This window comes from Corvus cornix, chromosome Z (genome assembly GCF_000738735.6).
Source record: "Corvus cornix cornix isolate S_Up_H32 chromosome Z, ASM73873v5, whole genome shotgun sequence".
NCBI lineage: Eukaryota > Metazoa > Chordata > Aves > Passeriformes > Corvidae > Corvus > Corvus cornix.
This window is the reverse complement of record NC_046357.1, coordinates 23736504-23752083: the sequence shown is the minus strand read 5'-3', so window position 1 is coordinate 23752083 and position 15580 is coordinate 23736504. Positions and strand designations below refer to the sequence as shown.

General features: G+C 40.1%; 1 protein-coding gene across 1 annotated transcript in view; it reads right to left on the bottom strand.

Moving 5' to 3' along the window:
• TBCA (tubulin folding cofactor A) overlaps positions 1–9057 on the bottom strand; it is a 25655-nt gene extending 16598 nt beyond the window's left edge. Inside the window, exon 1 of the mRNA XM_010413939.4 lies at positions 8956–9057. Within this exon, the coding sequence (XP_010412241.1) occupies positions 8956–9008 (53 nt within the window). The 5' untranslated portion in view covers positions 9009–9057. The remainder of the gene's footprint in view (positions 1–8955) is intronic.
• Between the last annotated feature and the right edge of the window lie 6523 nt (positions 9058–15580).

Below are 15580 nucleotides of genomic sequence, written 5' to 3'. Positions count from 1 at the left end.
CGGGAGTTCCTCCCATGGGCAAACAGTCCTCCCAAAACTGCTGTGGCATGGGTCACTCTTCCACGGGGTGCAGTTCTCCAAGGACAGGCTGCTCTGGCCTGGAAGCAAGGGTCCCCTCTCTCCACTGGGTCTCCCACTGGATCACAGCCTCCTCCAGACATCCACCCACTCTGGCAGGGGCACCTCGCCCATGGGCTGCAGGTGGATCTCTGCATCCCCTGTGGATCCCCATGGGCTGCAGGGGCACAGCTGCTGCACCATGGTCTGCACCACGGCCTGCAGAGGAACCTCGGCTCTGCTGCCTGGAGCACCTCCCCCCCTCCTTCTCCACTGACCTTGGTGTCTCCATGTTGTTTCCCTCACATGTTCTCAACTCCTCCTCTTCTCTAGGAAAAACTGTGTCCCACTTTGGTTTTTATTTCTTCTTAAATATGTTATCACAGAGGTGTTACCAATATCTCTAATTGGCCCAGCCTTGGCCAGCACCATGTCCATCTTCAGAGCCATCAGGGATTGGCTCTGCTGGACACAGTGGAAACTTCAGCAGCTTCTCACAGAAGCCACCTCAGTGGCCCCCTGCTACCAAAAACCAGGCCGTACAAAACCAACACAACACCTGTGTGACATTATGGTGCTGCGCACTTTCCTGAGCCAAAAATGTTGTACAAAAATACTATTTGGAAGGCTTAAAGATATTCTTATGTTCAAGCCAAGATATCACAGCCCAATAAAAAAAAGGCTTCATTTGGTACTGTATACCTAATACCCACAAATTCTTAAAAGTCATCATTTTCTGAATTATATTTGCAAATCACTGACTATAATTTTTAATATACAGTGTACCTGTAAGGTTGATCTGTTCTGAAAACGCAGAAAAGTCTTAGAGAAGCGGACAGAGAAACCTGCACAAGTCTAGTTTTCCCAACATGTCTACAAAATATCTAAACATTCAAAGTCAACATGGATTTGCTCTTTTTATTCTCTGTACAAATTCAGTATTTCCTTTGGACATTAAAGTGTTTTTTTACATTTCACTCTTCCTCTTTTATCCTGAAGTTTCAACATAAGGCCTCAAATTTTAAGACAGTAATGATTTTTTTAAAAAATTAATGGAAGTTCTATGAAGAGTAAGTTATCTAAATACTAGGATGAAGTCACAATCTAAAATAATGGTACAAAATATTTTGCAGTTGGGTCAGATGTTAAAAAAAATTCAGTATCTGTAAGAAGTTTCATTTTTTAATATATATTTTTTGCAGTCTCCACATAACATTCTCCTTTCTAGCAAGTGTTGGCAGTTCCACAAACTATCACCAAGTATTTAAGAGCTTTTGATTTGAGGCACCTGGCAAATAATTATGGTACCAACTAGTGACTAAATTTTTGTTTCCCCCCCTTAAAAATTTATCTGTGAACCAAAAGTTCTCAAGTCCTTCCCTTCCTTTCTAACACCAAATGTTAAAGAAGTAAAAACTGACAAACAACTGCATACAGTAAGTATTAGCTTAGTCTCATACTTCAAGTCTCCATTTATATGAGCTCTTTTCAGCTATACATAAATGTTCAACTGAAGTATGACTTAAATCTGACTTAAATCCACACACCTGACTTAAATCTACCGACAACAAGTTTGCTTTCCTTAGTTATTTTTCATGGACCCTAGAGAAGAGGTCTACACCCCTATAAACAAGGAATGAAATTAACCCAAACAGAATAAAAGTATTTTACCAGAATCTCCCCATCTTTCATGATGAAAAAGTAGAAATGTAAGATCCAGTTATTCTACACCTTGCCTCTACTGCCAATCAGTAGTTAACCACTAGGGAAAGAGTATAAAGAAACAAATAAAGTGACACTTCTGGTGGTATACGTGCCTCTAGAAATCAAATTAAGGACTTTTTATCACTGAAGAACAAAAGTAAACCATGAATGTTTTAATAGACAAGATGTCAGCTCCTAGCTATGACTGCTGCCCTTTAAAAATTCTTTACACATTTGACTTTCACATCACTTCACAAATAATTTCACAATTTCTTCTTTCTCTGAAAGAAACAGTTTTATTATTTTAAAGCTGGAGACTAAGCCCAGAAGAGCCCAAAGGGCTTGACTGAATCTTACGGTAGAAGGAGGAGAAAAAAAAATGTCCTTTCCATGCCATTATGATTTACTTCCTTATCCATTTTCCTTTACTCACTTTCTCTTCCCCACTTCAGCTCCCCAGCCTGAAGAACAAAGTAACACAAGATGGTTCAAGATAGTAAAAAAGCAAACCACTGGTGAACAAAGGTCTTCCCCTCCCTGGCTCTGCCAGCACTAATGCTCAAATGATCTCTCCATACCAAAACTGCAGGAAATTAATACAATAAACAAAATGAAAAAACCCCAACAAACAAAACAACAACAATCACCCTCCTCCCCCAAAAAGCACAACAAAACCAAAACAAACAACCCCCCCCCCAAACAAACAAAAACCCAAACAAACAAACACAACATGACAGTTTTACTCCTGTATTAAGCAAGTTGAGCGAGGTCAGCAAAAGGTTTGACTAGCATCAGAAACCAGAGAAGGGGAGAGGAAAATGAGATCTCCATATTCAAGATCACTTTGATTTCTCAAGGGACTTCACTCTCAGTCTGATTAGGGTGCAGAGTTGCAAGTGCTGTTCTAACTTCTGGCTGCTACAGAAAGAGTCCCATGTCAGCCTTGTTTCTCACCTCACAAAGGTACCTACATTCCTACCCCAGTCCATATACATCAACACTGTCATCTCCTGTAGTTGCATCATTAGCAGTAGCAAGCAGACCTACCTCTGTGATCATAAGAAGGGCAGTTTATCTGAAGTTTGACAGATGAAAAAATAATGAACAATGGAGATTTTCTGCACGCATAATGAAATTAAGATCCTCTGTACATAGATAAAAATTCTACCTTTTTCCACAGTCACAGACAGGAACTACTAATGGGTACCTTGAACAAAAGTGGTAAAATGGTACAAAGACAGAGCAAGCAAATGGTACTACTCCTAATGTTCCCCCAACATCCAGCAGTTGCTGACAATTCAGGTTTACATAAGCTAGAATGGCACCTGTGTGCTTAAGCCACCAAATATAGACTTCTCTTCAGTAGCAGAAAAATCAACAAAAGAAACATTTTCCTGGCTGGAGTGAGCAAGCAGAGCTCTGAAGAAGATATGGGGGAATTACTCAGTTTTGCTACTGAGCAAATTCACTATTGAAAGGACATGCATCTCTTTAGAACTAATCTTACCATTAACCATAGTACATGCTAATATGCCGTGGATCCAGGCTAAGAGCACAGAAAGCCCAGAGTGACAGTATTTACTGACTAGATGAGATGTCTATGCTAACTTAGTTCAAACTTAAAACCCATAGTAGTGTAGCTTTTTTTCCTTATACTATAAACATTTTTAATAGTAAATATTAATATTAATATTAACAGTGTAATAATAATTTTTCTTATAGTAGAATGTATTAACACTATGCATAATTATAGGACAAGTAATTCAGCAACTGCAGTAACACTGGCAATATGCTAATCACTACCGGCAGAGCTTAAAATACCAGATCTCTAACCTGCAAATTTTACTTAAGCACACTCTTGAGTTCACTAAGGCAACCTAAGAATACAGACTTTACAGACTCAAGAACCCAAGAGAAAAAGCCAAGAAAGGATGAAGAAATACAGTACTTTACCCAGGTATACAAACTGCCATGTTCTCTTAGCCATGAGTGCCTACTTTCTGATTTAGACAGGATATAAAGTTTATGCGCTCCTTTTCTTCTTCTAGTGACAAAACCATCATCAAAGATAAATTTTCTCTTTTAAGAGTCAAGATGTAACAATACATAAGGATATGCATATTTTTAGCCCCTTCTGCATCTAATAGCTTACAGAACTGAGCTACCGTGACATTTCAGGATAACTTTGCAAGCCTGGGTTTTGTCAAGGATTACTACTGTAAAAAAGATGAAAATCAGATACATGATTTTTTAAGGCAGAAAATTATTTCAAGTTAAAAATTACTTGGTTTTAACATTTTTATATCATCTGTATTACTAGAGATCCCTCTGAATCTTCAGGGCTTCACTTGTTCTTGTCTCTACAGAAAGTTGTAAATGCTAAGGAGACCAGGAACTTCAGTTTTAGAGAACAAGAAATGAAGCCTCTGATGTGGAAACAATTCGGGTTGCCAAAGATCTTCACTTCATTCTCCCTTCTACAACCCACGCATCATCTTCAGTCAAGACTTTTGTTTTGGAGAAAAAAATACAGAATCTACTTCCTCCCCTCTAGGCCCCTCCCAGCTGGGGATAACCAACTGTAAATGCTACAATAATGAGAAAAATTAAATAGAATTACAGTCATATTATGTGCATAGGCAATTCACAATGCATCAGAATGACTTACTACAGTTAAAAGAAAAAACAATGGACCTCGTGGTCTTGAATGAGATTTCCACCTATATGATACATACAATCTAATAATACTTGAAGTCAGGACAGGATAGAGTATGGTTGTTAGCACAGCTGTAATTCATCTTCTGTATACAAAGCACTACCATAAATTTAATACAATTTTTCTAGATTTCCCATGAATCCACATTCTAATTCAACAGAAAATTATTATTTGTAACTGTTTAATCCACACAGGGGAGTATGTGGCTGTACACCATGAAAAAAAATAAAGACAAAAGCACTACACATATGCATAAAGCCACCAAACTGCTACTACCAAGCAACTGGAACTACTGTACCTCCAAACTTTTAAAAGACTGCTTAAATAACTGAATAAATAACTTAGACTGCTTAAATAACTGTTAAATAACAGTTTTGCACATATTCCCACCCAAATGAAAATTTTTAAAAAAAGGAAAAAAAATGCTTTCCTCCTTAATATTTTATCACTAATAACACTTATGGTCATAAAGCTGCTGGGCATGTTTTAATTTGCCAGTTAAAATGATGACATTAACAGATTATTATGGTCAGCATGGACATGCAGAAGACAGTTTTGCCTCAGGGCGCAGAAGATAATGGTAAACACAAAAAACCTAAGATTCCAGTTTTTTTTAAAAGAGGTAATGGGATGGAAGAAGAAATGTGAGAGAAAATCTTTTACAGATCTGATCATTGCTAATTTAAATTTGTGAAATATTTCAAAAAAGGAATCACTTAGGTCTGCTCTAAAGTATAACAAGTGGAATCAAACCCATTAAGAACAAACAAACAAACCAACACACTATGCAATTTCCACAGCAACAACTGTGCTCGTCACAGCTTTTTAAGATATGTGTGGGTACTGTTTGTTATTGTGTAGTTAAAAGAAAACTTGTATTGAAAAGAATCAGAGAAATAGGAAACCCTTCAAAAAAAAAGGTTTGTTTCTAGACCTTCCAACTAATTATCCAGGTTGATGACTACTTATGTCACAGACGCTACCCCAGACAACATGTAAATGCAGGTGCACTCTTTTCCCAGACAGCTCACATGAAGTAGGGCTTTTTTTGTGGGAAAGAGACTACGTTAGTAAGTCTTCAAAGACTTAAGCAATCTTCAAAACGCAGGGCCAACTCAAGATATTATGTATCCAGTCCTAATGCCAGGAGCATTACAAAATGTACTTAAGACATACCTAAGTAGCTCTGGACCACAACTACCACACTTGGCTAGCACTGAACCCAAGTTTAAGACTCCAGGACTGAGCTGGTGACAACCCTAGGCAACAGATGCACAATCTGCTCTCCGAAAAGGGTTATTTAATTTGGATAGAGTCAGCTTGTACCCAACAGAGCATTCTGTATATTCACACTCTTGAGTCCCCGAGCTCTCAAATGTATAGTGTACACACATTAAATCACTGTATCATGCTGACTCTGTACAGCTAAGCAGCTCTGCAGATCACTCCTCAATACCCAAATAATATGAGATACCCTAGTCGTTCCCATTAATTGAGCTAACAAACAGTTGTTGTGCACAATCTTCTAATTATAACAAGAATAAAGAAAAGAGATGTGAGTTTCTCATCAATACATTGGTGCTATGAGTCACGGCAAGGGCCTATGGCTAATGGGCAACATGCAACAAAGCACCCATAGTTCACACAATGGCTGGAAGATGGAGAAAATTTCTGACTTAACCAGAAACAGGAAATTTCTTGAGTGACCAAGAACACAACTAGTTTTGTGCTTAAATTAGCAATACAGGAAACAAGCAATAGGAGTCTTTGCATTCCTCATATTTCTCTTGCACAAAATATATCCTGAACTTAACAGTAAAATAATTCAATTTAAGATCATTGTTCACATCTACATTTAAAATCAGACCAACAGTTTTGTGTAACTTGCAGAACTTCCTGTGCTTGGAGGGGGGGGAGAATCAGTGCAAATTGCTTTGCAGTATGATGCTATTTCACTAGGAGAAAAAATAGTATCAACATCAGTGCAGCAGACAAAAGAACAATCTTGTGAAGAGACTACAGTTTTAGAATGGTAAATTAAAAAAAAAAAAAAAGGAACTGCTTCACAAAAGATCAATACACTTTCCCCATAGGTTCATGATGTAAAATTCTATAATCAAGGCTTGTAGATTTGTAATTATGGTATGTCAGCCACATTTAAACAAGCATGTTAAAAGATTGTTAAAGTTAAACTAACACAATTGCAATGTGAATTGTCTTAGTCTCATTCTAATCTACTCGTGTCACTTCCACTTAATCAGATGGAAACTATGGGCAAATGTCAGTGCTGTTTTCGCGCAACCCAACTTACTTTGTTTGCGGTGGTTTTTAAAATAATTTCCAATCTAAAATGCAACAGGATATTCTAGAAGGGGTTTTTTTTCCCTAATCAATTCTCTCACTATCCAGCAGATTGTTGTTGTTTGGAATTACTGAGAGCAAAACTATTTTGAAGAGATCAAACCAGAAGAATTGCTTGCTAGGACATAAGGCACAAATACAGAAAACATTACTACTCATGCTCATCAAATCTACTTGTTTTAATTCCAAACTACTGAAAGTGTAAAATCACCAAGAGCCTGGCTATCAGACTTGTCAAAAAAGTAAAAGATCTCTCTATTTCTAGTTTAAATTTCTTTCACTGACATAGAGCAACATAGGAAATGTGCAGGCAAGTAAACTACCTACAACCTAAAACACAGTCTCTTCAGAGGAGTACACAAAGAATTTATGACTTACAGCTAAAAAAAAAAATACCAAAGCAGAACAGCTGCTTCATTCTTGGTGTGGGAAAAAGTGATTAGTTAGGTAACTAACAAGAAAAAAAAAACGCTACAACAGATGACTAACACAAGTCAAACAAAATGTCTGAAAAGCTCTCTATATCCTAATGGCTCTTGACCCCTACCTTTTTTTGATATATTCTTAAAGCTTGGGCACTGAACATGGCTGGAAATCAGTATTACAATGCTAGATTCAATGTGGTTTTCTAAACTGAAAACACAGGAAAAAACCTAATGAAAATTAACTGAAGTGCTAAGTTAGTCACTTTATAGAATGCTTAATAAGCCTCTACACAAGTCTTCTCACACACCAGGAAACAAGATACCTACAGAGTTGCTAGAGTTCAAAATAAGAGGACAATGTTAATGTTCCTAAGTTGACACAAATTACATGTAAGCCCACTGTAGCAGAACACATAACTAGGCTTCCAGCTAGAGAAGGAAGGGTGGAGAGGAACAGAACTCTCTTGTACCTGTGTGCAGCTGTCACAGAAATGGGAGCTGCCACTGTATCATGTCCCCCCAGGGACTTAAGATAACATTCCTTTTCTTCTTTTTTTTTAAAAAGTTACCTTAACTTAGAGAATGCCAGCTGCTCCAGAGTAACTGTAGATATGCCTGTTGCTACTGCACAACACATTCAAGCTAAGTTTACTTGCTTATTCACATGGACATTCTCCAAAAGCAAATCTGAATCGTGTTGACTGCATTTTTGTCGTTTACCCAAACGTTTTCATCCTTTGTACTAGCTCTGAAATGCACACAGTTGTGTGGTTTGCTCCTATGTTCAGAGACTAGAAATTCTGAAGTGCCTTTCTTTAACTAACACCAATAGGGACAACTTTTCTAGTCTTCAAGCCCAACCTTTCAAAGTGAATCAAGTATAAAAAAAGGTGCATCTCTTATTGACAGGAATTTGCTAAGTCATCATATAAAGCTGATTGTATGAAACTGTACTGTTTAACATCCTGATCTAGCATACGCACTAATTCTTGTCTCTGCCTGAGTCAGCACAGTCTTTGTGGCCTTAATAAACCCCACCGCGACCAGTGTTTACACCTATAGTATGAGTGATCCTGACAGATACATTTTTATTAAAAACGATGACTGTTAAAACCAGGGAAGATCAAGGCTCTGGTATTGCATCTGCCAGGACTGCTCAGGGAGGTGGTGGAGTCTCCGTCCCTCGAGGTGTTTTAGGGAAGACTGGACGTGGCACTTAGTGCTATGGTCTCGTTGACAAGGTGGTGGTGTTTGGCCATAGGTTGAACTCGATAATCTCAGAGGTCTTTTCCAACGTAACTGCTTCTGTGATAGCACTGGCTCTGCAACTTCTGAACCAGAAATACTCAACTGTAGCATTGGTAAAAAAAAAAATTGAGGCTTCATGCCTCGGCAAGGTATGAGGCGAGACTGCCCTGCACATCGAGGGGGCTGGGTGACTACCCTCGACTCCCAAAGCCGCTAACGAAAGGGAACGAAATCCGCATTTAACCGGTGTCCCGGAAAAGCACGGCCTGTTCCCGACGGCGGTACGCGAGGGATGGAAGCCCGTGTCAGGGCCGCTCTCCGGCGCAGCCGGGCCCCACACAGCACCGCGGTCCCGCGCGCGGCACGGCCGGTCCCGCACAGAGCCCCGCTGTAGCCCCCCGGCCCGACCGTGCCTGGCCGTGCCGTGCCCCAGCCGCCACTCACCGCCTCACGACACCGGTCTTGATCTTGATCTGCCTGAGGCGCGGATCGGCCATGGCGGCGGGCGCCGTGACTGCGCAGCGCCGCGCCGCGCATGCGCGCACCGCCAGCCCGGGCGGCACCACCGGAGCGAGCGGGAGGCGGGCGGCTCCCCCCTTCCCCGGCTCAGTGGAGGTGGCCGGGCAGCAGCAGCGTGCCGCCGTCCAGACCGAGCCGCCCGGGGCCGTCCGGGTTTGCTCGCGCACGGGAGGAAAGGTGGGAACGCACCCTCGGTGCCGCGGCAGGAGCTGCTCCGACCGGTACCGTGAAGGTGTTGGGGTGGAGAGTGACCGGCAGCACCCGCGTCCGACCCCTGGTAATGTGGTCCGCATGATTAACGCCATTTCACAAGGCAAGTAGCCATTCTCTGGTGGCGTGTTTGTGCGCTATCCCCCCATTATCAGTCCCTGAAAGTTCTGTGCACCAAGGAGACAAACCAAATAGATTGCTTTTTCCCATTCCACTGGCCTCAAGGTTCCTCGGCACCAGGTCAATCACTTCCCTCCTAGCCCGCGTGTATGTCCCAACACCCAGCCAGGCCACTGCTGTGGATGACCCCGTCGCAGTACTGCCCACCTGCAGCCCCCAGAGCAGTGTCTGTAGCCCCCAGAGTACTGCCCACCTGCAGCCCCCAGAGCATTGTCTGCCTGCAGCCCCCAGAGTACTGCCCGCCTGCAGCTCCCAGAGCAGCATCTGTAGCCCCCAGAACAGTGTCTGTAGTCCCCAGAGTACTGCCCGCCTGCAGCCCCCAGAGCAGTGTCTCTAAATCCCACCTTTGATGGGTCCTAAGGAAGAACTCGGACCAGAGCTGTCGCTGGACAGTGAGACCCAGGACATCCCAATGGCCAGGGGGACACCTCTGCCTTCATCTGCTTCCTCTGAGGATTGAGGGAGTGGCTTATATTCTTTTATATGATTTTTGAATCTAGATTATGATTGTTATATTGATACAGCAAACCATGTACTGTGATCCAACCCAGTCTGCAGAGGGTCCATGTGAGCAGAAATCATAAATTAAATTGTATTATAAATTGCATGTTTTACTACTTAGAGATTGCACACACTAATTTGACAAGAGACAACTGAGGGGAGACCCCATAAATGTCTGTAAGGGAGGCGCCCTCTGAAGGGAGGGCGTCAAGAGGATGGACCAGGCTCTCCTCAGTGGTGCTGAGCAGTAGAACAAGAGGCAATAGGATAGAAATTGATGCACAGGAAGTTCCACCTGAACATGAGGAAGAACTTCTTTACTTTGCAGATGACTGAGCACTGGAACAGACTGACCACAGAGGTTGTGGTGTCTCCCTCACTGGAGATATTCAAGAACTGCCTGGACACAATCCTGTGCCAGATGCTCTACGATGACCCTCTTGAGCAGGGAGGTTGGACCAGATGGCCAACTGTGGTCACTTCCAATCTGACCCATTCTCTGTGTAATTTTGTTTGTAGAAATCCTGTGTCATTCTAATAATGTGCTATATTAATAATGAAATCCTGCTAAGGAAAATAAAGCTTTAATTTTTAAGCTATTGTTCAGTGGTTAAACTAAGTGTTAAACACTACAACTTAGTGTTGTCATAATTCTGCCAAGGATCTCTAAAAGAATCTGTCTGTCCCCTTAGTGTCAGGTGGTTGGTAAAAGCAATAAAGAGGCAAGATTAGCACTGGCAGCTCAGTCCTAGACTTAAAATCACCTGATGGTTCAAGGGCTGTTTTCCTTTATGGTTATACTTCATAGAGGCTAACGACTCAAGGGGATAAATTCTGGGAAAAAAACCCCCAACCCCTAGGGTCTGTGTTTGAAAGAACTTCCCCTGAAGGAGTATTAAAATCGACAAGAAAGAAAAAAAAAAAAGAGCTTCTATGAACAAATAAAGGCAAATGCATTTTCAGTGAAGTGCAGTTCAGGAAGGTCTGCAGAGGATTTTTTTTCCTCTACATCCTTTTGTCCTGTGCTAGTGGCTTGCCCTGATTCTTGGCATTGCCAGTGACCGATACCTCTTGAGAAAAGCTGGCAGCAAGGAAGGAAGTCATGCAGCTTCTGGTGACATGACAGCTGCAGGTCATTAGCCAGCAGCTGTGGCAAAGTGGCTGGCACGACCAGGCCCCATTCAGACATAGTATAAGCAAGGCCAAGACTGCTCAAGTCCACAGAGTTGTGTGTTATCTGTAGAGGAGGATGAACATGACCCCTCTTACAGAGGCCAGCAAGCCTTCCCAGGAGACCTGCAACACACAGCCTTCACTTGGCAGGCTGTTGCTGAAGGGAAATGCAGATCTCAAAATCAACACTAGCTTAATGCCATGAATAACTATGACCTGGAGACAAGTTCACAGATGTATTACATATTTACATCTGCCATCAACCGTGCAGGAGGGAGAAGGAAGGAGAGCGGCATTCTGGCAAAAACAAAGGAAAATGCAGTCCCTTACTTGGCCAGAAACTCAAATCTTACTAGTCTGTCTTTAGAAAGCTGTATCAAATCATGCTGGGGCTGAAGCTGTCCCCTAAAATCCAAGGCACCCCTTGGAATTGGTATGTAGTTATGCTACATACTCTTTGAAAATACAGAAGTCTGCAAGTAAAGCTGAATTACCACCATACACCTACACATCACTTTTTTTCCCAAGTATAGTCTTCAGTGTCATTTCTATATTTGACAAAGTTGTTCAATAAGTGAGAAGGCCAACAACAAATAACAGCACAAAAATAAAAATAGCCTAGAAGCAGCAATATTAAGAAAAGTAACTAAGGTTTCCAAGTGCTAAAAATGTTTTATTTCTAGCCCTGAAGCATTAGCTCACGTTACTTACAGTGCTTTAGGCTCAGCTACTGAATTTTAGAAGTAGAATGCAATTGTTTTCTTCCAGCTAATTCACTTAACTAGTAGATAATAATATACCAAATCTGTGTTCATATTTAAGCATATATGATGATAATGTGAAAAAGGTGTTACTGGTGGGTCATGGAGTATATTGTAAAATGTGTCTGAAAGCATGATGTACTTCACTATTAATACGTGTTTGTATTAACAATTGAAAATTATTCATTAACATTTAAAACCCAAGTAATTTTATTTCTAGGGGTATGGATATCTGGATATTTAGGGAAGTATGTATAATGCTTTCCAGGACAGACACTCCTTTTTAAATAACGGTGTGTGTGGGGAGTATGTTTTCCAGAACTCCTTTGAAACAATTTTTAGCCAAGTCAATCATAGATACATTTCCACGTGAATTAGTGATGTTACAACAGAGTTGAATACAATCCTTTATGAAGACTGTGAATCCTATTGTACCTTTTGGATAGTAAAGAAACTGTCAATTCTTCAATGATTTTTGGCAGCATTTTGCTTGTTTTGCATTTGGTTGAAGGTTTTTCATAAGATCTATTAGCCCTAGTCATTATGAGAGCACTGTTGCATAGAGGCAGGTGCCTAAACATAATTTGCTGATGCTCTAGCTATGTTGACATACAGAGCAAGTCATTCTGTATGTGGGACCCTTAAACATATTCATATGTATTCCCCTGTATTGCTCCTTTCCAGCAGCTCACATGTAAAGCTGTACTTGCTGTGAATATGACTTCCTCTTCTCTGACCAATGTCACCTGGCCATTCCAGCTTTCATCTGGCTCCACATAAGCAATATTTTCAAGGCAGTTTGTTACATGTTTTGTGCAAATTTACTTTAGTGGGAGTAATTTTCACTGCCAATTCACTATGCCTTCTGTCTAAAAAAAGTTAATCTAGATTTGTTTATTTCTTGTGGCTAAGAGCACATACAGTAACTATTGCTCATTCCCATTTCACGGAAGTAGCTAGTCAGCCTGATAAGCTCAAATGTCTGCACACATAAACAATTATGTAGTATGTGTTTAATCTGAGGTGTGCACAGTGCACCTAATACACTTGCAAGCAAACACACCAGGTTGCAAAGCACTGCTTACGACTCATAACTTTACTGTGAAAGACCAGCTTAAGAAGTTAATACCATACATATGCTTCATCACAAGAAAAGAGCAGACACACTTGAAAGCACTGCAGTATGCCACATATCCCTTTCATAGTAACAGTTCCCAATTAATATGTCTCTCAATTAAACACTACTTGTAAGAAACACTCAACTTGTAAGGTGTGCAAATACTGAGTCTTATTAATCCTGCATTCTGATCGTAACCCTACCTTCCTTTTAAATTTATTTCTTTGGCTCTAATAAGGGTCTTTCTGCAGTGAAGCTATTTTGTGTTATACCAGTAGTTCACTTCAACTTTAGAGCCAATGTGTTTGTCAGCTGATATAGTTCAAATTTGAGACCTATGCTGCTGAGGTCAGAGCAAACCTTGCAGAGGGAAGAACAGTCCTCTAAGCCTCAGTGGCAGTTTCCATCACCTTGTCCATCCATTGACAGTTGGTTTTGACAGCTTGAAAAACCCATGACCAAATGTAAGTGTTCTTCAGCTGAGCACTGAGACCATTATTTTAATAAGTAAATGGTCAATGAGCTTTCATACTATTTTGTTTACCCATCAAAACCATGTGTGCAGTCTCACTATAATTTCATTTTCTTTTATGATCAAACAAAATGTGGAAAATATTTAGCCTTCAGATTTTATCTTTTTTGTAGGAAAACAAAATTTCATTCAGCCTCCCCAAAGTATACTACAAAATGAGATCAGATTTTGAATAAAAGTTACTGGTGTCTACTTAATTTTTTATATATGTTCAGTAGGTAAAATTAGCCTCTGTACAGCTGCCAGCACACAGCTAGGCACCATCTAAGTGCACAATAATTCATTTCCCTGGCTGTCAGCATATGAGATAGTATCAGTATTGCTTGTAGTGCAAATCTCTTGATCCACTTTATTATCAGGTGATTATTACTGGTCAAAATTGTCTTCCACAAATACCCCCCAAAACACTTAGAGAGTTGTTCAACACCACAGATTCAGGCAAGTATCACAGGTATAGAATGGGACAAGTATAAAATGGATTGCTGCTGCACAGTTTGTAAGATACCTACAAAATATGGTGATTCAAGTGGGAGCTGTGTTTTTTTACAGGAGAGGCTCAGTTACATAGGGAAGCTAAGTAAAGGAGAAAGGAGATACCAGGCAGAAGCTGAAAAGAGTCAGTGGCAAAGTCCTTTCTCATTTCTCCCTTTGTACCTTCTCCAAACACCACTGGGATGGATTCTGGTTTCAACTATGCTTCTGTGAAAAGGAAGTAACCCACTGGGAAGTGGTGGTATAAAATCAGATGGAAATCTACTCATTTTCAGCAAAGTTATAGTGACAGTACAATTTACCCTAGGTAAAGAAGGCAGCAACGGTGATTCCTCAAATATGACACTACTGGAGAGCATAGATTACAAAACAGCGCTTTCCTACAGTTTTCAGGGTTAAACTGTGCCTATAGTAAATGCTTAGCTACAACTCAAATCTTTTCTAGCTAACTTTTTAAAAGCAGTTTTTCTTAGCTCAGACCAACCATTAGGAGAAGAACTGGAAGTAGTGAGAGAAAAAGGGATTTATGTGTGTGCATCAAAAGGAGAATATATCCTTTTGTGAATTATTTCCATGGGTCCCCTACGTACAAATGAAGAGATATGTGATATAACAATTCATTGTTCTGACACACATTGCAATCATGATGTGCAGTTTTTAATGCATCATGTTACATTAAGCTTAGCCCATGGTTTAACACCATGTAACATAAATTTCTGTGAAGGGAGTAACATAACATGATACTGTCTTTTAAAAGACACACACGATTTTTTCAGATCACCTACTTTTTATCCATGAGTGCCCAATCCAAAAATCAAGGTGGCAGATGAAAGTGGATTGAATGAGTATCCACAAACCGGAGTATTTATCTTGTGTAGTTTTGCTCACTGCTACCTGTAGTCAATGACTCCAGTCAATTTTTATGTTGTAATGCATGAGCAAAGTTGATGGACATATTTTTTTGACACCCCTAGTTAGATTTTATTCAGGGTCAATCAAGGGAGACCTGACAGCCGTTAAGACTATAAAACACACTGAGAATCTTCACAAGTGTTTATTTCTCAATAAAGACAGGAGCTTTGATTATGAACCTGTCAGTAACTTTATCTCTTTTTGTTCTATATTAGAGGCAGGCTTTCTGTTTTAATTGATAGTTTATTTTAAAATAGATATATCAGAATGAATGATTGTCATTGGAATGAAATAAAAAAATAAACTATTGATTTGACAATAACTGGATATAATAAAATCTCCAGTGGAAGATGAAACCCATATCCGAAGTTTAAAGAGCTCACAAAATAAAGCTGCATATGATGAATCTCTTCAGAAAAAAAGAAAAATAATTACATGTTACATATTTATGTATACTCATAATTTGTTTATTTATCTCCCCCTGAATAATTAGAGTCAGGATTTTTTAAGACTTTTCATACACATTTCTTGAAACCTGTCTTCAACGCTTTCTGTATTCTTAAGTTATTAATGTAATTTTTAATTTAATCCTTTCTGTGGTACAATACAAAACAAAAACGTGACATCAACTGACATCTGTGTGGTGTGGATTTGACTGATCACGTGGTCCAG